Genomic DNA, 26,993 nt, shown 5'->3' with positions numbered 1-26,993 from the left:
CGACGACGGAATGTAGGATCGCTTAGTCTCGCTTTTTCAACTAAAGTCGAAGGCTGGACAAAAATGGAAAGTTAATGGCAATTATACTTTTGATTAAATTTGATGTAAGTTGTTTAAAAAGGATGTTGAATTGTTGTATAAACATTTATGACATGAATCAAATAACATTTGTTTTTACATGTTTATTTAAAAAATTGTTCACTAACAACATGAGTTTGATTTCATACATTATCACATAATATATTTACCTCAGTTTTACAGATTTAGCCTTTAAAAAAACATATATACTACAAAAACCAGTGTCAGTGAAAATTTCCCTTCTGCTCTGACCTGTTTAATAATTCAAAGCCTAGATGTATATAAAAGTCTGATATTCATAAGAACTCTTTGAAAAAAATAGTCAATCTCCAAATAAATCTAGGAAAAGTAAAAAGACGACATTGATAATATATGTTAATTCTAAATATAAATTTTCATAAATAATTTTAGTTCTGTCACATAAACTGTTTTCCTTTAATGATTTTGAAATAAATATGAAAATATGAAACATGAATGTTGAGGATGACTCCTTTTTGTAAATAATCTCCCATTCAAATTTTGTAAATTAACTGCCTTTTTCATGTTTTTGTAAATCATCTCCCTTTTAAATTTAGTAAATTGTCTCCCTTAATGGGTTCTCTTACATACCAATTTGGATAATTCTTGCACTAATAAAAGCATATAAACATTGACTTTAAATACTTAACCAGCTGTTCTATATGGATAAATCTGTAAACAGCATAGGTACAAGCAATACATGTAATTTTGAGGTAAAAAATCATATCAATTAGCAAAACATCAATATTTATACTGGTTTCATTTTTGAATAATTTTAATTATAACAAGGTATCCCTGGTTACTCTTTTCCCTAAATATGTCATCTAAAACCATTATACAATAGATATAAAGATAATACATGAAAAAAGCTAAAAATATTAAATAATTTTACAAAATATTGCACATTATGTGTATAAATACCTATAGAGAAATAACTTGGAAACCTTATTATTCTGTAAACTAATTTAAAAACCTATGTGAAGGTTCTATTCTTATAAGTATTCTCTATAAATATTTATACATCCCAAATTAAATAGTTTCACTTGTGAAATGAAAACAATGACTAAAGCTCGTACAATGAACATCTATAACAGTTAATTTTATCTACAATTACAGAAAGATACTAAGTTCATTCACACTTTAATAAGACAAATTTCTTTTAGTTTTATAGTTTAAACAGTATTTTATTCAATCAAAATGATTTATTTGAAACTTAATAAATTTGGAAAATGTGTGTATTTCAAACAGCCCACAAAATTAAAGGGATGGACCTAACATTGTTTATATATATTGACTATATATTGATACATTTTTCATTGCAAATAATTGAAAACTGGCCGTGTTGTTGATAGATGCAGTTCTTTTATTTATACTTTGCAATAGAATTTAACTAGCCAAATGTGATACAAATCTTAATAATCCATCAATAATGAAAATTGATAAAAAATATTCCATTATTCTCTTAATTTGTAGCATTTCATAAAGAAGACTAAATTAGAACCTAGTTCACATAATAAAAGGAGCGACTTCAAAGTGACTCAAATTAATTGCACATAAATAATTTGGAACAGACCTGTTTTTCCTTTAACAGATTGTATTTTGCCTTACTGAATTCATTATTCTACTGTGCATATCAATGTAACTGAAAGTAAACATAACACTATAACATGTTATATAATTAACTAATAAAATCATACATCAAATTCAATCTTTAACTGTCTAGCAGTATACAAAATTTTAACAATGGGTTTTTTTGTAAGAGGATCAACACATAATTATTGTAAACCAACTTATTTTCGTAGGTGACTTATTTTCGTGAGCGATTTATTTTTGCGACTTTCGTGAATATAAATTGCCGCAAATATTTTAAACTAGAATCATTCCTTATTAAACTACAAGTAAATTTGAAAATCCCAAAACTTAATAGCAGCTAAGTGGACTTAAAATGGTAAAATGTGAAATGAAATATTCATGAAAATAAGTTGGTTTATAGAATGCTGCAGACACTGATATTTCAATCTGAGACATCCTATCCTCAGAGTTGTTAGCTTCACGTCTTGAGTTATCTTTCCTTTGATATCAATCGATATCAAAATCACTATCAGTATCATCATCTTCAGCTAGTACAGATCTTTTCTCTCCTGTTGTTTTGTCTTTAATACATTTATTTATAACATCGTTATTTGGTAGGAAACTGTGTCTGAAATGATAAAATATCAAATAAAGAAATGTGAGAGAATATTTTTTTGAAATATGATATTACCACAAAGAAGTCTATTAAATTTTGTAAGTCAAACTTTTGCACTTTGTGTCCAAATTATACATGTTATATGTATAAGATACCTAATAGGGATTATTAAATGTATATATCATTGAAAATGTTCCAAATTATCTCCCTTTGGTGGAAAAATGCTATTAGGTCCCAGTACATAGTTATTTCGTAGTGCATTTCTTTTAGACAATAAATGAAAATTTAAAAAATCACACATGCGCTTTCTCAATAATATTTTTACAGTGTGTTGAACTACTTTTGGGACAAATTATGTCAAAATTATAGAAAACTTCACCAGCTCTAACTCAAAATATGAACAATTTTATGTTAAGGGGGTCTTGAAATCTTTTGAAAGCTTCTGAATTGCTAATTTTTTACCTTTTTTAGCTGGACCTAATCAATACTTTACATTTATATTTATGACCCGAGTATTTTTACTGTGTCATTTCATCCCCCTACTTGCTGGAATAAAATATATGAAATTAAAACATGGAGAAATAAATTTGGAAGGGGTATAACAAAAATTGGCAAGTAACACACTGTCCACACTAAGGACTTTATTCGTGGACTACGAAAAATCAAAGGACGATAACTGTGTACTAGGACCATTATTTGGCATTATAATTGAAATATCTTTTTTAACTCATCAGTGACCTGTATGTTTTATTATAATTTCCAAATAAGCTTTTCTAAAACTAAATTATTATAAACTTTGAGCGATTTCTGTAATAAACTTCTTTTTTTTATTTCGATATTACCTTTTTTTCATTATTAGTTCAACAGAAAAAAGCATCTTTATAAAAATGTATGCTTCTTATAAAGACAGCAAATGAACGGTTACCCCATTTTCTTATTTTATTTTTCTATTTATTATAAGACAATGTCCATTTATAGAAAAATATAGAGAAATCTTATATTAAATAAAAATATGGATTTAGACCCGCAAGCCCCCTTTACTTTGGTTTTTGTTTGTGCTTAGTTCTACTCAGTCTGTTTTCTATGTTGTGTTTTGCAGACTGTTGTTGGTCTTTCAGTAGTTTTTTATAGTTTGTCTTGGCATTGTCAGTTGCTTCAACATTTTGAGTTTGAGTAATGTAACACCTCTTTTTTAAATGATTTTACTAGTTTTTTTAGTCAACATTTCTATTTTCCTTAACATGCTTGTGATTGGAGCTTATAAATATTTTTTTCCTACCAATAGTCCTTATTATATACATGTATACTTACTCTTCTAATATACTCTCAACGTCAGAGGAAAAGAAATCGTCACCTAATTCATCAGAGATTCTTATAAAGTTTCCTATCATATCACCTCCCTTATATATCAACAATGCTGGAACACCATCCTTGGCCTTAAAAATAGTATAAAATAATGTAACCAAACACAAACTGTTGACACAATGTCTTGCTTGTATGTAATTTTGATAGTAAAATACAAATATTGAAATTAAAATAACAATACTTGAACATGTAACTTATGCAAAATATATTAAGGTTGATTCATGGTATCCCTGACTATACCGCCATCTTGGATTGTACAATCACAGTACAAAATCGGTCTAGTTATTTGCCCAAATTAGACTGTTAATTTATATAATGAAACTTGTTGATTTGTTGTATTATTCAAATTTTTGAAATAATTTTTTTTTAAATGAGACATTTAAGGGGAAACAACTCTTTTAGTACAAATTTTATACTGGGCTAATAGGGAAATTTTTTATTTTTACTTCTGGCAAGAAAACAAGTTTGGTGACACCATATTTTCTTTTTATTTTCTTAAAACATAATATGAAACCTATCTTGTCACAATTTATTTCAAAATTCTATCTCATAGAATTTTTTTTATGCACTTTTTATGTGGTTTTCATGAACAAACTAACCAAATTTAGTCAACTTTCTTTGACTCATAGCTTGAAAAATAGCACAGTGACCCATTCTTTTTATCATATTTTTGAAAGAAGCATAGTAAAATCTTCATTTTGACAAATTATAAGAAAATTCTGTCTCAAAAAACATTTACTTATGATCTACCTTAAGTCAATGAACCATGATTGAAGGAACGAGGCCAAACAATCTCCATGGAAATGAGAAGTGCCAATGCTAATACAACTGCATACCAAATATCATTTTTCTGACACTAGTAGTTACTAACAAACTGACCTAATCGCAAACAAATAAATGAAACTGAGCAAAAGTTTAAAAGTATATAGACCATGAAGGAGGGGGCCTGTTCAAATAGTAACAAACTAATATATTGTTGATGCTACCCATACCCACCTGAAAAAAAACACCCCTGTGTCTCACTTTTAGTCAAGGAGAGACAAAAACTGAATATGTATTGAATAATAGTTGAGTTATGAGGAAACAGTCTTAAGTATGGTTGAAGACAACGATATATTATACAAAAGAAACCAGTATTTACTGATCATAATTTTATACTTACAAATTTCATACTCAGTTTAGTTTCTGTGGCTCTAATTTTACAAAATTTCACAGTTGGATATTCCTGGGCTAAACTTTCTAAACATCCATTCATGGTTTTGCATGCTTTGCTTCTCTGTAATAAAGTGTTACATTTCAGTGTTTAGTATAACATAACTTCTTGAACATACTACAATAGGAAACCACCATAAGACAATTAGTAGATGACCTTGATGGGTTAATTATATTAACAAAAGAACATACTACAATAGGAAACCACCATGAGACAATTAGTAGATGACCTTGATGGGGTAATTATATTAACAAAAGAACATACTACAATAGGAAACCACCATGAGACAATTAGTAGATGACCTTGATGGGTTAATTATATTCACAAAAGACCAGTATTTCTAATATGTCTTTTACATCAAAAGCAACCATGCCTGAATGAAGACTGGAAGGTTGTAGATAATGGACAAAGAAAAGGCTGTCAAAAAATAATACATCCTGTAAGTGGGTGTATAAACAAGAGGCTCTAAAGAGCCTGAATCGTTCACCTTGATTTTTTGGAATTTATTTTTCATTTAAGAGTTTAAGTGTCCAATTTCATCGTAGTTTGTCATTTTGGTTAGATTCAGCATATCAAAGAACCTTACGAATTAAATTTTTGATGAAATCAAACAAAGTTTAATTTAAATTTTTTAGATCTTACTTTGCTGAAAACTTTTGTTGTTAACAGTTTATCTTTATCATTAATAATATTCAAGATGATAACCAAAAACTGCAAAGTTTCCTTAAAATAACCAATTTAGTGGCAGCAACTCAACAATGGGTTGTTAGATTCATTTGAAAATTTCAGGGCTGATAGAACTTGACCCAATGAACACTTTTATCCCATGTCAGATTTGCTCTAAATGCTTTGGTTTTTGAGATATAGAGATTTTACCCCTATGTTATATTTTTTAGCCATGGTGGCCATGATTTTTAAAGAAGCAGAAAATAAAACACAATCTTTATTCTAGATACCCTAAAGATCATTCAGCTTAAGTTTGGTTGGAATTGGTTCATTAGTTTCAGAGAAGGATGGCTTATAACTATATATAAATATTATATAAATTGTTTTCATTGCAATATGTCTCTCTTGCTGTGTATAGTTAGCTATTACATATGTACTTTTAATGGGTTTTTTTAACCATGTAGAATTTAAAAACATAATTATTATTGAATCAATTATCCCATTGACTTAAATCATTTATGACAACAAAACAGATGGAACTGAAAACAAATTAAAGCAAGCCATTATCTTTTGCAGAGAAAATTAATTCAATGGTTGTTGTTTGTTTATGTGTTACATATTTGTTTTTCGTTCATTTTTTTACATAAATAAGGCAGTTAGTTTTCTCGTTTGAATTGTCTTATCGGGGCCTTTTATAGCTGACTATGCGGTATGGGCTTTGCTCATTGTTGAAGGCCGTACGGTAACCTATAGTTGTTAATGTTTGTGTCATTTTGGTCTTTTGTGGATAGTTGTCTCATTGGCAATCATACCACATCTTCTTTTTTATATAATCGCATGTATTCTGGAGTTACTACCAATTTACATTACTGCAAATAAATAATAACCTTGTCAGCTAGGTATCACAATGACATTCAGTACTTACATCTTCATATACATGAACAATAATATAAACTTGTGGGTTTTCTTTGTCTATTTGATCAACAAAATCATTGGAACTTAATGGCACAACTCCACCAAACTTTGGTCTAAAAGAAAAACAATACAACCTCATAGTCAGGAACAAACAAAAGAAGTAACTTAAAATGACACATAAATTTTTTAAATCTCTATGTAACTTCAACAAAAAACATATTTGTGATTTCCCAGTAAGGGTACTAATGAGATTTAACAATTCCTAGAAGTTAGCATATGTTATGTGTAGGACACAGTATTGTGTATTAAATATATAGCTGTCCATTCCCTAAATGTCCTGAAAAACATGCAATGGGTAGTACAACATCAATATGTTTACAGGAAAAAATAAAGTTTAAAATAATTCATAAATTCTGAAAAAATATTAATTGGTAAAATATTGAAAATCACTAAAATAGATATTGGAAAATACTTTGTGTAGGGTAAGACTTCGCTTAGAATTAAAACATTTTTTTATGAACAATTTGTGCATTAGACTAAGGTCCCTTCATATTTAACATGTTTAAGAGCCATCCTGAACCTTATAATAAAGAGAGAGTTAAAAATCATATAATACATTCAATATATCTTAGTTGATTTCCTTTGCATGTCTGTTTCAACATTTACTGTATGGGTTTTCATTCATAAGAAAAAGATGATTATTATAAAATAAAATAGATCTCTTAGGATTTAGATAGAGTTTAACACATTTTTGCATTAAACTTACACGTTTTGCAACGCTTTTCTCATTTCTTCTATTCTTTTTTCTCTATACTGTTTCATGAATTCTTCTTCAATCTCATCCATTTCTCTTTCCATTTGTTCCATAAATTGTTCATCCTTCTGTTTTTCTCTCTCATCATCAAGCTAATTTGAAACGAAATCAGTTTATCAGTGATCTAGTTCACATCATTTCACAAATAATGTTAAAATATATAAAGTGAAATAATAATTCGTTTTTAGTAGCCAATATGGTTAAATTTTGTCAAAATAAGCTAAAAAAAACATTGATTATGAATTATTCACTTGCAAGTGAATAATTCGACCTCATTAAATCCAAATTCATGTGAACTTCAATTTAACCCCTTAGCTTGAGATGGATAACACGTGAGTTGTATGTGTAAAGTTATTTAAAGGAAAAGAATGTCAATATTAAAAGTGAAACAAAGATAAATTATTTGATTGACTGATTCAATCCACAAAAAATCTTTTTTATAAGGAAAAAAATGATGAAAAACATTTCTTTTTCATTTATAATATAAAATTAAATAGACCTTGAAAAAATAAATCACAAGTTTGTTTAGCCTATTTATATCTATATCTATGTTTACATTGCTTATATGGTCACCGGATGACTTTAGTGGTCAACTCAATGGTTAATTAAATGGCTTATAGACTTAAATACACTGTTTATTGTTTATTTTATACTTTTAATAGTTTGGATAAATTTTTTACATTGTAATAAATAAAATTAGAGATTTTTTTATTAAAACTGGTGAACATGATGTTGACAGCTAGTGCCCCTTTAAATATGTAAAATGTTATCTGTACCAGAAATGAAAGTAAAAGAGCTCCTCAAAAAAAATCCCTAGATTACTACAAGATTAAGATTCAAGATTTTATTTTTTATTTTTAAAGAGAGAAAGGTTCTTCAATAAGATCTAACAAGCTATTTACTAAGCTGTGTCCTTCTCTTTCTTCCTTAGTTTCAAATTATTTAACTGTTTAAAAAGAGAAATGTTATTACATGTGATCTACAAGACATAGAGAGTTTCTTCAATAATGCTTGTCTTTCTCTTTCTTGTTCCCCCTTCTTCTCTGTTTCCAACCTTTTGAATTCCCTCCAGTCATTGATTACTCCTTTAGGACCAGTCTGAATAAAAACCAAAACAAATAATGTGTTTAACATATATATACATATCAGGATCAATAAAATAGAGAATGGACATGGGGAATGTGTCATAGAGACAACAACCTAACCAAAGAGCTGAAGACCACCAATGAGTCAACACAGAGAGAAAATCCATAACACTGAGGCAGGCTTCAGCTGACCAATAAACAAAGTTTGTTTGAAAAGATAAAATACTTTATAGCAAAGCATTATAAACTGTGTTTATTGTGTTGAAGTAATATAGTTTAGAGGATTTAAATAGATTGGATAAACACTACATCTTAAGAAAATATCAAATTCACTTATAGATTCAAATAAACTTGTTTGCCTTTCAAAATATATACATATATGAAACAAGAAAATATGTCCATAAAACATCATTCCCTGCTCCATTTCAGTAAACCACAAAATATATGTTAAATCACTCTCATTGACAATCAAACTACATCTTCTTATTTTTGTATGAAAAGCATCATATTTTTCTAAATGGAATAAGCTACATACCCTCACGGGAAGGATTGTGCCTGATATTCATATGATGAAGACATAATTTTTCAATCAGTTTAATTGAAGTCTGGAGCTGGCATGTCAGTTAACTGCTAGTAGTCTGATGTTATTAATGTATTATTGTCATTTTGTTTATTTTCTTTGGTTACATCTTCGACACCAGACTCAGACTTCTCTTGAACTGAATTTTAATGTGCACATTGTTATGCGTTTACTTTTCTGCATTGACTAGAGGTATAGGAGGAGGGTTGAGATCTCACAAACATGTTTAACCCCGCCGCATTTTAGCGCCTGTCCCAAGTCAGGAGCCTCTGGCCTTTGTTAGTCTTGTATTATTTTAACTTTAAGTTTCTTGTGTACAATTTGGGGTTTAGTATGGTGTTCATCATGTTCATTGTCACTGAACTAGTATTTGTTTAGGGTAGATGCTGAAGGACGCCTCCAGGTGCAAGAATTTCTCGTTGCATTGAAGACCTGTTGGTGGCCTTCTGCTGTTGTCTGCTCTATGGTTGGGTTGTTGTCTCTTTAGCACATTTCCCATTTCCATTCTCAATTTTATGTATATTTTCAAAAACTTTACAAATTTGTTATTGTCCCCATTAATAAACTTGGCTGCATTAGAATTCAAAATCAAATGTCAGCGGTTGAAAGTTTGATGTATGCATGAGAATAATTGAATTTATGAATCGCTTATAAATTTCAACATTAATGGTGTTTTTTAAATTATTCATAATTTACATTTGTAGAGTATCCATTGTATTCTTTGATCTCTGGTTCTGGTACAAAAGTTGGTTGTACTGCTTCTGTTGATCTTGGTTCATCATCACTGTCGTCATCTCTCTCCCCTTCATCACTACTGCAGTAGTTGTCTACCTTTTCACCAAGTAACTTATCGTCTAAGCCTAAGGACATTTTTATAATCTGTATAAAATACAATTGAATAAAAAACTAACATTTACCGAAATTTCACAAAACTTATCAGTAACTTGACAGTGTTCTCCAAGGATTTTTTAATAGCACCAGGGTAATGCATGTATGCAGTCTGGAGAAATCAGTTATGTAGTGTCGCGTTGCGTTGGTAAAAATGAAGTAAATCAATAAACAGTTTGTATACATGTACTTTAATAATTTAATTTTAGATGTAAAGCGTCTTCTGATTGGCTGACGTCGTTATGTTTATCAGCTTATAGACATAGTTTTGTCATCTGACCGTGACGTCATCAACGTTTTTAAGTGATTTTCTCCGGTTTAAAATGGAATTAAGAATTGAATTATAAGAAATGACTCGTGGTTTATTCAGTGTGCACCACATTTTTCATGTTAATTCTTCAGTAGTTCCGGTAAGTAGGCTGGGCTAATAGGTTAGTTGAGGTCATTGACGTATAAAGCCAACATTTATACGTATAGCTTTATCTGTATAGCAAAATAGCTGATTGCAGTATAAAACTATAAATATCAGGAAGTACAGGAGGGAGCGCATATTATTCTTCTTCTTCTTCTTCTTCTTATTCTGGTTTTATTGTATAGAGTGGAGCAATAGTTCAGTGATTCATTGGTAGTAATCATGTATATGTACAGACAAAATATGGTAAATTGCAATTGGAATACATTTGGTACAAATAAATCATATAAATTAGAAATTGAGTATGTTGTGGAAAAAAAAGCCTTTAAAAAAGGCCTTTATGTCTCTGAAAATTACCTATAAATTTGTACTGCTACAATTCTCTATTGACACAAATATGGTCATAAATCTGTTGAAATTAAGATTTGTTAACTGAATGGATTAGAAAATTCAGAGTTAAAGTTAAATAAACGATTAATAGTCTACATAGGGGAAATCTGCATCAGAAGCCTGTCATCTTTGTTTTGAAATTTCTGACAGTTTCGGAGAATTTAAATGAGAACAAATTGTATCAAAATGTTTCTTAATATTAATTTTATATGATTATATTTAGTATTTAAATATCCAAGATACCAATTATTTACAAAACAATAAAAATCGCGGTCAACTTTTTACGAAAATAATTGCGCCGGTAAAGGGAAGTTACTCATATCCAAAACGAGCCAAACAAAAACGAAAATTTAAAATATGACGCTTTCATCAAGTTCTGGAATTCCACCAAAAACTTGGCAACCCCCAAACGTAACATTCGACACAACGTATGCAATCAATGTTTTTACAACAAACTTAACAGATCATAAATACTTTTGAATAGTGTAAATGACCAACAAAACAAATTAAAAAAATCTGAAGAATGAAGTAGCTTCCAATAAAGGCTAAAGAGAAACCTCTCTAAAAGTAAAAGTATCCACACACCAATATCAAATCTCATGCATACTAATCGATACTGAGACCAAAACTTGAATACACCTGTAGTTTATGGGATCTAAACAAACAAAAATAAACTATAAATGGTACCGAGGCAAGCAGCTTAATTGTTAAGAGGGTGGTAAAGGGTTGCTTTCGTGCAACATTTGACAGTCTTTATTTCACTTGTTCTCATGTTTCAATGTTTTACTTCTTGATGTGCGTGCTTTGTCTTCCCCTTATTTATTTTCCATGTCGGTACTTTTAATTGCTTGTGCTTGTCCTGAATTAGATTAATAATTATTAAACCTGTGACTAACTCAACCCGTGACTTATTCGAGTCAGCCTAGATATTAATAGCTCTCTTCATTAATAGCCTATTCCTCATGAATAATGTTTTTTTTCAAATCGGATGCACTGAAAAGCTAAAAGGTGACCACAGGGTCTCCGTGAAAATGACTGCATGATCTCCTTGAACAACTGTGTAATAACTTATGTTACTTTTTTTCTTAGTATTTACGATTTTATTTCTCGTGCTTCGTTTTTCACAATTTTTATTTTCGTGCTAAGTTTTTGCAATTTTATTTCACGTGTTTCCATGATCTTTACCACCCTCTGTTAATATTGTTAGATATAAGAAGATGTGGTATGAGCACCAATGAGACAACTCTCCTCAAAAGACCAAAATAACAAAAACATTAACAACTATAGGTCACTGTGCGGTCTTCAACAATGAGCAAAGCCCATACTGCATAGTCAGCTATAAAAGGCCCAGATAAGACGATGTAAAACAATTTAAACTAGAAAACTAACGGCCTTATTTATATAAAAAAAAACATTCAGACGGGAATGTAACATGTATTTACAATTACCACTACACCAGTAGTGTTACATCCATATTTATAATTTCTTCACTGGCCCTCTCTTGCTGAGTGGTGCCTCAAAGCCAGACTGATAATTATGTTCTACAAAGTCTATAGACTCATTGCAATTCCATCACTAGCTAGTCCTACATTTATACCTACAGTCACTAGAACAAGAAACTCATTTTGTGTATATCCACCTCAAAAGACAGTTCAAAATTGTATTTTTTTTTACAAAAACAATAATCCAATAGAACATGTTTCCACAAGCATGATAACTTGTGGTAGCATTTCCAAAAATTAAAACCTTTAGAGAACAGTTGACACCAACGTTTTCAAAACATAAATTAACTCTTATAGATATCAATATGCATATTTTTAAACACTTGTTCTCTTTGTTTCTTTCATATAAATATCACCATTCAAGTAATCTACAAATTCTAAAAAAATAGATTGTTTTACTATATTTTAATATTTTTAATCACATAATCCTCTCATGCGACAGTTGGTAATCTTTAATATCGAATAAAACTATAAACTGTAAAATGAAAAGAAGAAAAAGACTCAGCTTGTTTCAATTCCAAACAACCTTACATAAAAAACCTGATATATTTTTAATATATTGTTTCCAAAAATTGATATACCTGTGAAACTGGTTGAAGTTCTTATAAATAGCCCATTGGCAGATTTTGGGGAGGAGTATATATGGTCATGGAGCTACAAACAAAGGTTTAATTTATAGTTCATATACCAATAAGTTTTTTCTCCACTAAACACCACAAACACCATGGATCACATTAAAATACTATTTTTTGTTGTTTTTTACCTTGATTTATATATATTCCAATTGTGTCTCAAATCTTCATATTATTAAAGGCAAGTCAAATATCTAAATAAATTATTCATTCTCATATATTAAAGGGAAACTTCGCAAAAAAATCAAAAATTCATATTATGTCCATTCTGTATAAAAATGCTCAAATTTATAAATATTAAAGTTTTATTCCGCTAGATAAGAGATCACCATCGATTTTAAATTTTGAGTATCAGTTCTTTGCGTTCCGCCATTTTGTTATCGTGTCCAAATAAAAATCACGATATGTCTATAAACCATAAAGAAACAAAACTACAGTAACCGATGTTGTCGTAATTACGTGTCGATATCTTGTCAATCGTACGGTTGTTTTATCTGACTAACTAACTTGAATTCGGAAAATGTTCTTATATTTTTAATAACCATAAAGTCTGTTATTTTTAAACTGTTAATATTGGAATTAGTTAAAAAGTCAAAGTTCAAATCATAAATAAGAGTTCCGTGAAAATTGTTTTCGAAAGTCTAATTCGTTCATAATTTTTTAAAGTAATATACTTTATTCAAATAAATTAGGATCTTCGCTCCACTGATCACCCGCATGGCTTAAGGTAATACTCCCAAAGGTATTGTGAGGGGTGTAAGGTGACACGACCAGGTATTCAAGCGATTTCCTGTCGGGCCTGCAAGTTCATGCATCATTTCACTTCTGCAGGTATTGATCAGTGTACACGGCCGATAACTTATAACTTTCCATTTTGAACTATCAGGTGCATGTATAATATACATCTCTGTCTTGCGTGTCCGAAAGTGATATAATATACTAGTCATTACTTAACTCATACGCTTGTTTATAAATAAAATTTCTGGTGTAAAGAATATTATTTATAAAAAAAAAAAAAAATGATACCAAAAAAAAAAATAAAAAAATTGAAGATATACAAATATACGTATTTTTTCCAAGGGTTAATTTGGGGAAAATCAGAGACATATAATTGTATTATATGTCTCTGGGACAATGTAATATTTACTCGTTGTCAATAGTAAAGGACATAGTTGGATCATTCCAGAAATGTTGATTAAAAAAATGTGCGCACTTGTCGACGATTCGTTTATACGCCCGGATAGAAAGTTACGGAACTACAGCGCAATTTAAAATATATACATGTATACATTGAACATAAGAAAGAAACATACATTTTGTGCAAATTGGGGTAAAAGTTTTGTAAATAGACTAGTCCACGTATACCAACAGTATGTAATCATCCAATTCGATAGACTATTGTATGTATACCAAAAGAAGAAGAAGAAGAAGAGGACCAATTTGATTTAAATACAGGTCGATCTATAACTTGCTTTGGTTCATCGAAGTTATGAACATAGTAAAATCACAGATTTATATATCAATTAGATTGTTCCCGAATAAAAAGAAATTCGTCATCACCACAACTGTTCCGACATATGCAACTGGACGTACACTAATAATCCCCGAGGGATGTGAATATTTTCTAGGAAAGCTATTGAGTATTAAAGTTTCAAATCATTTTCGGGATTTATTTTCTTTCTTGATATTCAATGACAGCAAATTTAAAGAATAAACTGCTTGTCAGATATTTGTCCGCTTTAGGGGTATTCTTGCCAGTTGAACAGTCTTATAATTACATTCAAAAATAGGGAAAGATGACATTAAATTCGTTGTCTTTTGTTTTTAAACATCTTTGGTCAAATAGTTATTAAGTATTATACGTTGTGAGACGAAGACTACTTTAATAAGGACGTCCCCGATTATGATTAAATTTGGTTGACGTTTTTCACACTTGATAAAGAATATCTATTCGTAATTTTTCGATTCCATTCCAAGAAGACCTTAAATTTGCTGTCAATGTTTTAAGACTTCTCAAGTACAAAAGTATTTTTTCTTTATTCGTTCATATTATATTCCTCTTCGGTAGAGTTATCTTCAGTGAATTCCAGTTATTAATTTGTACGTGGCTTTTAAAAAGTCTAAATCTAAGTCATTCATTTATTTGCCTAATAAAGACAAATAAAAATACTTTGGTAAAGCTATTTATAATATCTAAGTTCTCCTTTTTATTAGACATCAATCAAGGACAAAAGGTGTAAATCATTTCAATCGGACATATGAATTAAGTTTCCCGTCTTTAACCAAAAATTGTGTATTTCTTTGTAAATTAACTTATTTGAATTCAAATAAATAATAGCACCAAACAGAATTAAATAATTCCACGGCGATCAATTTTTATTTGTCACCAACTTGAATATATAGTTTAAATATGTGTATTGGATGCTCCCCTTGTCTTATAATTCACTGATCCGAATAGACAGTCACACCTGGCAAGGTGTGCCCGAGAGGCGTGGTTAAATACCGAAGTGCAAATAACAATTTACCGTTCAACAAGCCATCTACGAGTATTGCTACAGAACCGTGAATACACACATCATATCAACCAAGTCATAGCAGAGATAGTAAAAGGTCAATAAGAGTACACCAACATATTGTCTTTACAGATTATTGTACTTTACTTTGTTCACCTTATCAGTCCGAAAATACATTAATTAAAAATCAATTTATAACTTTTTGTGTTGTCTACAAAAATAATTCGAATATATACGTTTAACATAGAAAATTTATCTCATGAATATGAACAATTGAACGTATGTGCGTTTTATCTTCTTATTATCGGATGGTTATTAGATAAAGCATAAGTCATCGGCGCGCTTACGATTACGTTAAAATATGATTAAAAAACAAAACTTTTAATGATTGTTTTTTAAATCCCGGCATGCAAAAACCAGGAGAAAACGTCACGACCTACAGGAAGTAGTTAATATTTTTTCATTAAATATTGAATTTCTCCTTTATTACTGCACATATAGCGATAAAACTTTGTGAATATATATCTTATATCATAATGAACATATTTAAACCATAAGTAAAAAATCGTGAATTTTCCCTTTAATTATGCACATAGAAACATACATTTAAAATTATAGAATTTTTTTTGATTTTTTTTTCAGTGCAGGGTCAGTTACATTTGAACTTTATTGGAAACATGCACCAAACACATGTAGAAACTTCGCAGAGTTAGCCAGAAGAGGATATTACAATGGTGTAAAGTTTCATCGAATCATCAGAGATTTTATGATTCAAGGAGGAGATCCTACAGGAACAGGTTTGTTTTATAATCTGGAATATGTTTCACACTTATTTTTTATGAGTAGAAAATAAAAAGTGATGTTGAGATATGAGAATATGAAATATTAGATAACCAGAATTTCAAATCAACTGATTTAAACTCATGTTAGAAATGCATTGAATAAACAGGAATTTTATCAGTTCTGAATAATTCTTCATAGTTTTCGTCACAACCAGGACCTACTGTATGTTGCAAAAAAAAATGTTTAGCTTTAGGAAGAGTTAACAATGTCTCATCCTATTAATTACACTAGTCTATGTAAGACTATTTAAATTAATTGTCAGGCATAATTGAACCCAGCTTCATCCCAAATATAAAGGGAAATGAGAGCAGGGAACTAACTATGTTTTTTCATGTTAAAGCCAGCAAAATAATGAAAATATTTTTCTCTATTTCTTTGAACACAGAATTTAATATTATTTTACTTACAGGTAGAGGAGGAGCTTCTATTTATGGAAAGGAATTTGGTGATGAAATCACAAATGAGTTAAAACATACAGGTAATACGCTGAAACAAATGTATTATACATGTATTTAGATCAAACTTTCAGAGACTCAGGTAAAAATGGAAAGATGGATAAATGTTGCTGTTCCGTTTAAAAAATTAAAAAAATAAAAATTTATAACTCCTCTGGATTTTAACATATATGTGCAAATTATCTTTCCTAGTAGACCGGTTCTTTGATTCAGGAATAAGTCTATTATTCCAATATCTATCTTAAAAGATTAAATTTGGTTTTTTTCCAAATTACTTAGTAATGTTTTGTCTTTTGTTTTGTTTAAGGAGGTAGACCTAGGTTAAGGGAAATAACTCTTTAAATCATCTGTACGTTTATGTCAACCATTTTCATCAAATTTTTCTAAGCTTCTAGGTTACATAGATTTTTTCAAATCTGTTTCAGATAAATGCTTAAAATACATTGATAATGAAACTTGACTTTTACTAACAAATGACTGAATTAAAGATTTATCTCCCTGAACCAAGGTCTACCCCCTTAAATAGCAATATTTCCACAAATGAATTGAAGTCTGAATGTGAATATAAAATTCTAGAAGATGATTTTGTCTTTCTGGTAAAAAAAATCAGAAGTTCTATATAAGAATACTAATGGGTTTTGCAAGATAATATAAAGGTTAATCAACGTTATTGTGTCAAGAATATTAAGATTGTAATACATGTATATGTAAAATAATATTTTAATGTCTTCGAAATGCTACTTTGAATTATTTCATCTACTGTATGTTTTAGGTGCAGGAATTTTATCAATGGCAAACAGTGGACCAAACACAAATGGTAGTCAGTTTTTCATTACAATAGCTCCGACTCAGTGGTTAGATGGTAAACATACAATATTTGGACGTGTTTCTAGTGGTATGCAGGTTGTACAGAGAATAGGACTTGTAGAAACAAGAGAAAATGATATGCCTGCAGAAGATATAAAAATAGTGAAAGCAAGCGTTATACCAACGTGAATAAAATTTTCCAGTAAAATTGTTGATTTGATTTACTAGCATTATGTTTAAAATATCAAGACTTCAACTAACCTTCAAATTGAAGAAAACAGATAACACCATTGTCAGAGGGGGGAATGAAAAGAAGTCCACAAAACTCTACACTGAAAACTTAGAATAGAGCAACACAAACCTCCAAAAAATTCAAAAAGGATATTCAGCTGATCTGGCCTTGTGGGCATAAAAATTTCAAGCATATTTATTGTGCTCATACTCAGAAATCAACCAATCAAAATACTGGATTTGGTGTTTGAAGCACATATTTTGTAACTTTGACTAATGAGTCAAGTTTTATGACAAAGAACCCTAAAAGGTAAGGAGTTTGTCATCTGTGTAGTTGCTTATATAGCAACTTAACTCTGGTGATATTTTTTTTATGTCATAAACAAGGAAGGGGGACAGGATTTATGAAACATGTCTGTGGTCATACGGAACACAGATCTTTTATAACTCAACCAAAGTAAGATTGAGTCTTTTCAACTTCTTTAAAAAAAAAAATACTCAGCTTTGCCATTAAGAACTCTTAGTTCAATTTCTTGCAAGCAGCAACCTCTTAAAAAAGAGCCTTAAGATACATATCAAATGGATGTAAGATTCTTTTTATACAAATGTAATTAGACTTGAAGATTAGATAGAATCTTTTTTTAATGGTAAGTCTTATTTGGCATACTGTCTATATACTTTATATATATATGAAAATGATTAAGAGACATTTTACTCAAGAATTGACCCTATAGTTGAACTCAGATAAATAGATTATAATTACAAGTTTTACTCTAATAAGCCACCTACTATAGTAATAATTTGGTCCCACACATGCATGAAATATTAGCCACTGGACATTAAACAACCAACAATCAATCATACAGTAGTAGCTTAGTCTGAATGTTAGTTCTTCCATCAACATGTCTATGTCATATGGGACAACATCCCTAATGCGCCTTGAAATGAGGAACTCAAAAGTCACGTGTAAAGAAAAAATCTCTGTGTAGTGATATTGGACATGTTTCTATTTTTAACAAATGACTGAACTTAATTATTTGTGGTGATTAAGAAAGTAGAGGAACATAGAATAAATGTGTAAAAACTATGGAGCTATTGAATGTGTTCAAAGTATTAAATTTTCAAAGAACTTATTGTGTTAAAAAGGGGATATTTTACCACAAGGAGCCGCATCACAAAAGGATGTTCGGGGTTTGCTAATTTACGGAAAAAGTAATCTCACTTCGTACCCCGAAAATTTAACCACATATGTGAAAATGTCACAGCTTCGAAACGAGCTATCATACATATCCAAGTTTACGATATGGACTGAGCTACAGGAAAAAACGTTACCATTATCGCCTATGGAAAAACAATTAAAGATATTGAGCCATATGAAGTTAAGATTGCCTTGCCTGATTTCTTTTTTCTATATGCAACTTTTTCATATCTACAAAAAGGACGGTCTCTTTCATTTTATATGCAAATTGGAAAAAGTCACATTTTTAAAAAATCTGCTGTTTACGCTTGAATTTCAATGAAAATTAATGAACAGGGAATCTGTATACTTCCTATTCCAAATAAATTCCAGATGCCAAGACGTGTCCTTTTACAACAGGAAAAGGGTTTATCTGTTTCTTGTTATTTGTTTTAAATCTACCAGTAAGAAAATCACAAATTTCTTTATACTATACTTTACTACACCCCCACCCCACACACACACACCTAAAAAATACTTGGAACAGAAATTTTACTGTTTTAAAACATGGTCTTTTTATACTTTTTTTTTGGTACAAACATTAGGCTGTTAGTTTTCTTGTTAAAATTGTCATAGCTGACTATTCTCATTGTTGAAGGCTGTACATTGTCCTAAAGTTGTTAACTTCTGTGTCATGGTCTAATGTGGAGAGTTGTCTCATTGGCAATCATACAATATATAGGGATTGACGAAGGTTAACTGTTTTGTTTGTTTGACAAACTGATTTTACCCCTCCACTTGTTTTCCTTAATGACTGCTGTATCAGAAATATATTGTTCCTTCTTGCTTATCTCTGTATGTAAATCTTCGTTCAAGGTTGAGTTGGCTATTGGTCGTTTGTGATGCATGTATGCTAGGCTCAGAAAATAAAGCAGCAGACCTACTTGAATTTAAACACAAGAACAACTTGGGCTAACCGGCTGTAGGAAGCTTATAATAACTTTTTTCAGACAATTGACATTAACCATTGATGTAATGAATGTTTCAAAAATGTATCAACACATCCAGTTACTGGTTGTCATTCATCAGATCATATATACAGTAAGATACGTGTTTCCGATTGCTTTTCAAAACAATTAGTTTTTTTTTAACATATACAGTCGTGGGACAAAAGTGAGTTCTCACTCAAAAAATGTCCTATCATTTCAACTAAAGTTGATATTTTTCAAAAAAATATTACCAAGTAAATGTGAGCGATTTTTATAAAATAGATACCAAAAGATGTAAAAATGTCTGAAGTTTTATTGTTTATTTAGTCTTAATTTTCTGGAGTTTTGTTTTCATCATCTGATGAGTTAAACACAATTGAAAATATTTACGATTTTAATTTGGTAAAAAAAAAAAAGGTAATTCATAATGACAAGGATTTGTATAGACTGAAGTTAATTTGTAAAGTTGCACAAAGGCACAAACATGGCGTTTCGTTTGTCAGAAGCAAGTCCGAAGTACTAAAAACCATCATTTCATGCTCACTACAATGAGTAATCTTAAAAAAATCGACTTGAAAAATCAATGAGAACTTAAACTATTTAGACTTGCTATGTTTTATATTTGTATCTATGTACTAGTATATTTCCAGAACTTTTAAATGCCTGAGCCTAATAAAACGGACTAATCCTGCTCGAAAATAATAGTTAAAAATAAATAGAATCCAAAACCACCAAAAAACTAACTAAACAAGGGACTTTCTATATTAAGTTAATATAGACTAGAAAGTGACTTTCTATATTAAGTTAATATGGAAAGTCCCTGACTAAACTGAAGTTTAACGTACAATTAAGAGGAAACAAAAAAACATACTGAACTTTAATTAAAACAGTCGGAAACCCGGTTGAAATAGAACAAAAGAATCGAAGCTCTTTGTTAGAGAATGCGATAAATGTGTACTGTAATGTTTACTAAAATGACAAAAAATTTAAAAGTTAATAGAAACAAACATAGTTACAATTTTCTTCTCAATAACGAAGTGTTTTATTTCAAAAACACCATTTGCATAAGTTTTCAATTTATCTAATGCATAGTTAAGCAGAACAATTAGATATCAAGTCGACGACATGGGTATCTTTCAAGTTGGATATAGAAAATGCATATCCTCCGATTTCTTTTAAAAAATTACCACGGACGGAAAACATATCAATCTATTAGTTCAGTAATTTTCGTGTCTGCCCTTCTATTATGTGACTCAAGAAAAAATTACAAATAATGGGTAACAATAGTATCGAAAAGAGAAAATCGAGTGCACCTTTTTGTCGAGCCTACAACTTTTGTTGCAGAAAGCTCGACATAGGGATAGTGATCCGGCGGCGGCGGCGTTAGCTAACTTCTTAAAAGCTTTATATTTTAGAAGCTGGAAGACCTGTATGCTTCATACTTTGTATATAGATGCCTCATGTTACGAAGTTTCCGTCCTTGACCTCATTTTCATGGTTCAGTGACCACTTGAAAAAAAAGTTCAGATTTTTTGTAATGTTGGATTCTCTCTTATAAGTAATAGGATTACTATATTTGGTATGTGGGTACCTTGCAAGGTCCTCATGCCCGTCAGACAGTTTTCACTTGAACTCGATCTCATTTCATGGATCAGTAAACAAGGTTAAGTTTTGGTGGTCAAGTCCATATCTCAAATACTATAAGCAATAGGACTAGTATATTCGGTGTATGGAAGGACTGTAAGGTGTACATGTCCAACTGGCAGGTGTCATCTGACCTTGACCTCATTGTCATGGTTCAGTGGTTATAGTTAAGTTTTTGTGTTTTGGTCTGTTTTTCCTACACTTTATGCAATAGGTCTACAATAATTGTTGTATGGAATGATTGTAAGGTGTACATGTCTAGCGTGCAGATGTCATTTGACCTTGACCTCATTTTCATGGTTCAGTGGTTATAGTTAAGTTTTGTGTTTTGGTCTGTTTTTCTTATACTTTATGCAATAGGTCTACTATATTTGTTGTATGGAATGAATGTAAGGTGTATATGTCTATCGGGCAGATGTCATTTGACCTTGACCTCATTTTCATGGTGTGTGGTTATAGTTAAGTTTTTGAGTTTTTGTCTTTTTATCTAATATTATATGCCAAAGGTCAACTATATTTGGTGTATGGAAATCTTTAATGATCTATATGTCAGTTTGCGCGTTTTATTTGACCATGACCTTAATTTTACGGTTCATTGCACAGTGTTAAGTTTTTGTGTTTTGGTCTATTTTTTTAAAACTATAAGTAATAGGTCAACTACATTTAATGTATGGAAGCATTGTTTGCTGTACATGTCTGCCTGGCATGGTTCATCTGACCTTGACCTCATTTTCATGGTTCATTAGTCTTTGTTAAGCTGACTTGGTTAATGTTAAGTTGACGTGACAGTTGTAATAAAGCTTTATACTTAGGACTATCAACATAATATCAATGATTATAAGAAGGCGAATCATTTCAGTGTGTGCACTCTTGTTATGTTGGGGCATGTTTTAGTTGAATATTTTGTCTTGATATCGCACAAAACAAGAATATTTTGTACATAGTCTCGCTTCAGATTCTATCAATTTTATATATCAAAGCTTCAGGTTGACTTTATAACTTAAAAAAATCACAGTACGAAAAGATGAAATATATGGGTCAAGTGAATTACCTTACCTATCTTATGAATCACAAAATCAGAGTAGGTGTGTTCGAATAGCTATTTTTTTTTTATTAAAAGTACTTGACGACAGTCTTTCAAGTTGGATGATGAAAATGCATATCTTCGAAAAATTATAAAATGTTGTGTGTGATAACTAGGGTTTATAGTCTTCAACCACTAAAAAAATCTAGTCTGCCCTTCCACGAAATATTTAATTAGATTTTTTTTAAATGTATGAATTTTCGAAAATTTCACCTGACAACCGATCAGACAATAGTTTTAAGTTGAATCAATGCAGACAAGATCATTAACTGATGCTCATTAGCGAGTTGATACAATTGTCTTTTAAAATGCAACTGATATATAAGGATCGTACTGGTGCAATGTGGATAAATTTATCGGTTTCCAAGAAAAAAAATTGGTAGCGCGACATCCCTACAATCTATTTCTACGATTGTGAAAATGAACTGGCGTAATGGGGAGATACTTTTGACGAAGTAGGATCCTGACTGAAAAATACTACAAGGTATAGACATAAATTAAAGTTGACGTACAGATGACATTTACTATTAGTATTTAAAAATAAAAGCATCAAAATAAATGATTAAAAACTGCCTACACACAGAACGGCTACATGCCAAACCATTCATGGTCTGTATAATGCAGATGGAACACTTCAAATTTGAAAGTTTTAAAACCTTATTTGCACTCCTAAATTGATTCGGAAACGGTCCAACATTGAACCGACGCATGCGACGGTAAATTTAACAGATTACTTACTGCAACTAGTGGCACATCGGGCGCAGGACATTTGAGCGAAAAAATAAAACTACTAGTGGACATTTGAGCGCCAACATGAGAGCCCATTTAAGCGCCGGATTAATCCGATCACCTGTATTTTCGATAGCCCCTAACAAACAACAACATATATAAAGATACGAAGTATAGAGGAATGTGCACCACGATCTAGAAAAGATATAGAGAAAGAGCAGTTTCTAATGCATATTGTACAGGGGGTATATCTAGACTCATTACGTACGTTCTCTAGGTTACAATTCCAGGCTACAACAGACTTTTAACATTAGTGCTAAATTTTAATGGACATGTTTTATATGGTGCTGTCTTGAGTCTATAAAAAAAAATTTACTAAAAAGGGCTAAAATTATTTCGGTAAAATGGGCTTTGACAATTTTAATTTTCGCTAATATGGGTTAAAATTCTGGCGCTCATATGGGTTTTACTTTGGCGCTCAAACGTCCTAATTTTTTCGCTCAAATGTCCTCCGCCGAGCACATCAATCTAGTCAAATTAGTTTGTTCTGAACACCCAAATTAAAATCGACCAATGTAACCGGTGTTACAGTTATATACTCTATTGGTTTTTATGGGTTGCTAAATGTATCGCTTTAACAGAAATTATTCTATCATGTTTGTCTTTTTCATTATACGGACACTATTATTTCGTCTTGATCAAATTTATTTGAGTTGAATCTGTCTCAAACTACAGTTTTTGGATAAGCATCGATTTAACTTGATTAAAATAGATTTTTAAGTAGTCCCAATATTGGTTATTGGGTATATTTTGGAAATTTGTACTAAATATGCTTTTAACAAAATTATATGAACGGATTTTGAGTCATGAATCACAATCGAAGTCAGGGGCGGATCCAGCTATTTTGAAAAGGGGAGCTAAGTTTCTAAAGATCGCCGAACGGAGCGAGAAGAAACAAATTTGGGACTTTTTTGGGGCTAAAAGACATAGAATAAGTGTAAAATGCACTTTGTAAACGGTTCCTGGCGTGGGGCATGTAACTTCTATAGTGGCTGTAAAGTGTAAGGGTGGGACATTTTTTATGCTGTATTCTTCCTATTTATTGTATATCATTAAATTATAGTATGGATCCAAAGCTATGTACTGATATATTTGATGTGGGACTTGTCAGTAAAAAATAGACATGGACTATTCTCGTTTGTTGTATGTGGTAAGTTAGCATAACCTCACAGATTTCTTGTTGTAAACAAGAAATACGCTGAGCTATTCGATGAAATTTACAATACGACCGACACGAGTTGAAAAAGTCAAACCAGAAATTTTCATCCAAAGGTTTACATGTAGTTGATATGTTTCACCCAACCAAATTAAGGGAGGTGAGGGGTTCCAAATCAGCCAAAGGCTACGAATGAGTCTGAAATGACAACGAATTTATGAATGACGGTCGACAAATGGAGACATAAAGGCTATACACTCAGCAGTCAGGTTGCAGTCTGGACTTGAAAAAAAGTATTCAATATATCAGTTCGGTGAAACAGACATTCCTGTCAGGCATGCAAACCCCGGCCTAAAAAAAAATACGTTTTTTTATTCACCATGTTCATTTAATGCTAAATAATTCTGTTGGAAATTTTCGTTTCTAATAGCAAAAAGTGTCAAGATTATTGTTTTCAATCCAGATAAACATCAGAGTCAGATTTTTTTCTCTCTCAAATACCTTAGACTGCCTCCTCAAATCAAATGGTTCATACTTTAGACTTTAAATATATCTAGATCTCTTACTGACTATAAAGTCCACAACACCAATAAAGTGCACAACAAATTGCCACTAAAGTCCACAACGCCGCTAAAGTCCACAAAAGGCACCGTTTAAGTCCAAACAATTTTTTTTATAAATAAAAAATCAATTCGCTTCTTTCTTTTTTTTTACTCCCGATAGTAAAGATCTTATAAAAAGCATGGACTTTTGTTCCTGAAAAGCATTCTTATCAGCTTGAATTATATTTTTGTTAAATGAAAAGATTGCAGTTTCTGATTTAGATCCCCTCAAATCTGATCTTTGTATTGCGATTTCCTATCAATCGAACTGACAACATTTCGTAAAAGTTATCTTCATGTAACTATGGTGCGTTTTTTCGTATTCTTTAGAACATTTGTACATTCACAAGAAACTCCAATATATCGTTCTTTTTATTTATATGCTGGAGACTCTGACATATCTTGGAGCCTATATTTGGGATCCTACTAAAAAGCGCCCCTGAGCGCCCTGGGGAAGAAAAAGCTCCCGGGGAAGTAGAAAAAACGCCCGGGGAAAATATATAGATGTTCCAGACCATATGAGTATTTGGACCGTACGAGTATACGCGTACGGTCCAGTACTAGCTGACCATACATGTTATTTGATCATATGGGTTAAATTGAAACAATCTTTATTTATTAGTTTTAAAAATTGTTATTGATAATTTATTACAATAAGATAGATAAAAAGTTTAATTGTATATCTGAACCCTATTTCGCCCAAGGTGACACAATTCAATCACGCAATATTTTCAGCATTTTCATGTATGCAGTTCATGCATGTTCTTTCGCATTTTCATTTTTTGGTAAAGTTGCTAAATGTTCTAAAACAATTGAACTCCCACATTATATTTACCTCCGATATCTTAAATTTCGGTGTTCATAATACAATTAATGTAGTACTGACCGACATGCTTATTACAAGAGATTAACATATTTAATTTGCGTAAATTAAAAAAAGTTAAAATATAAAGTTTTTGTTTCAATTACAATTGAACTTTTTTATATCAATTTGATAGTTAAGTAATGTTAATCTGCTATATGCATTTGTATCTAATAAACTTGACCAACATTTTAATATTAGTCAGACCGTACGCGTACGGTCCGACCGTATGAGTATTTGAAAAAGTACGGTCCAAATACTCATACGGTCTTGAACATAGATATTATATTGGCATGATACAACTTTGTGTCTTTCGAAATAGTATTCATATATTGTTGTTAAAATTGAACCATTCACACTTGTTTTTGAGCTTTACTACAAACAAATGTCTATTATCTGAATTAGTAAAATACTTTTCTAAAATAAAAATAAAATAAATGTACATAACTTATTTCATCGACACAAAGTTTTCTCATGCCAATATAATACATTGTATCTATATATTTTCCCCTGGCACCTTGTCTTTTCCCCTGGCGTTTTTTTCTTCTTCCCCGGGCGCTTTTTCTTCCCCAGGGCGCTCAATACAAAGATATCAGATTTGTGGGGATCAAAATCAGAAACTGTAATCTTTTCATTTATCAAAAATATAATTTAAGCTGATAAGAAATACTTTATAAGAACAAAAGTCCATGATTTTTATTAGATCTATACTATCGGGAGTAAAAAAAAATGTCCAGGCAAAAAAAGGGGGGGGGGGCATACGCCCTCTACGCCCCCTCTGGATCCGCCACTGAAAGTGAACAAAGGCATTTTCCCGCCGCTTTTTACACGTACATTCTATAAATGTGTTTATATATTTCACCACTTCGTATACTGACTGTATCTTTGGAAGTATAAAAGCTAATTCTATATTTTTTTTTATAGTCTGATAAAATTCAACGATTGGCAATTCCATGCAAAACTTTATATGATTCCTTAATATCGCCCAATTACGTATACATTACCTAAATTCGAATACAATTCCACTTGTTTGGTGTGCATTGATTTCGTAACGTCTATAGGTATTATGACGTCAAGAACTGAACCATGGAAATG

At 30.8% G+C, this 26,993-nt stretch overlaps 2 protein-coding genes across 4 annotated transcripts; one reads left to right on the top strand and one right to left on the bottom strand.

Moving 5' to 3' along the window:
• Nucleotides 1-162: 162 nt before the first annotated feature.
• On the bottom strand, nucleotides 163-26,981 carry LOC134718553 (phosducin-like protein). Of its 3 annotated transcripts, none has more exons than XM_063581166.1 (8): nucleotides 26,903-26,981; nucleotides 9,619-9,801; nucleotides 8,230-8,355; nucleotides 7,210-7,349; nucleotides 6,454-6,556; nucleotides 4,812-4,925; nucleotides 3,596-3,720; nucleotides 163-2,296 (listed from the first exon to the last, which is right to left on the bottom strand). In XM_063581166.1, the coding sequence occupies exons 2-8, from the start codon at nucleotides 9,790-9,792 to the stop codon at nucleotides 2,176-2,178; spliced, it is 903 nt and encodes a 300-aa protein (XP_063437236.1). In that variant the 5' UTR covers nucleotides 9,793-9,801; nucleotides 26,903-26,981; the 3' UTR covers nucleotides 163-2,175. The 3 variants fall into 3 exon arrangements, with proteins under 3 accessions (XP_063437236.1, XP_063437229.1, XP_063437245.1); XM_063581159.1 differs by lacking the exon at nucleotides 26,903-26,981 and adding an exon at nucleotides 10,580-10,770; XM_063581175.1 differs by lacking the exon at nucleotides 26,903-26,981 and adding an exon at nucleotides 10,709-10,753.
• On the top strand, nucleotides 10,750-17,572 carry LOC134718571 (peptidyl-prolyl cis-trans isomerase-like 1). The gene is made up of 4 exons (XM_063581184.1): nucleotides 10,750-11,040; nucleotides 15,902-16,056; nucleotides 16,512-16,580; nucleotides 17,330-17,572. The coding sequence occupies exons 1-4, from the start codon at nucleotides 10,970-10,972 to the stop codon at nucleotides 17,551-17,553; spliced, it is 519 nt and encodes a 172-aa protein (XP_063437254.1). The 5' UTR covers nucleotides 10,750-10,969; the 3' UTR covers nucleotides 17,554-17,572.
• Nucleotides 26,982-26,993: the final 12 nt, after the last annotated feature.

The sequence above is a fragment of the Mytilus trossulus genome, chromosome 1, assembly GCF_036588685.1.
Source record: "Mytilus trossulus isolate FHL-02 chromosome 1, PNRI_Mtr1.1.1.hap1, whole genome shotgun sequence".
NCBI lineage: Eukaryota > Metazoa > Mollusca > Bivalvia > Mytilida > Mytilidae > Mytilus > Mytilus trossulus.
Note: the sequence above shows the minus strand (reverse complement) of the source record. Positions and strands in the feature narration are given on the sequence as shown.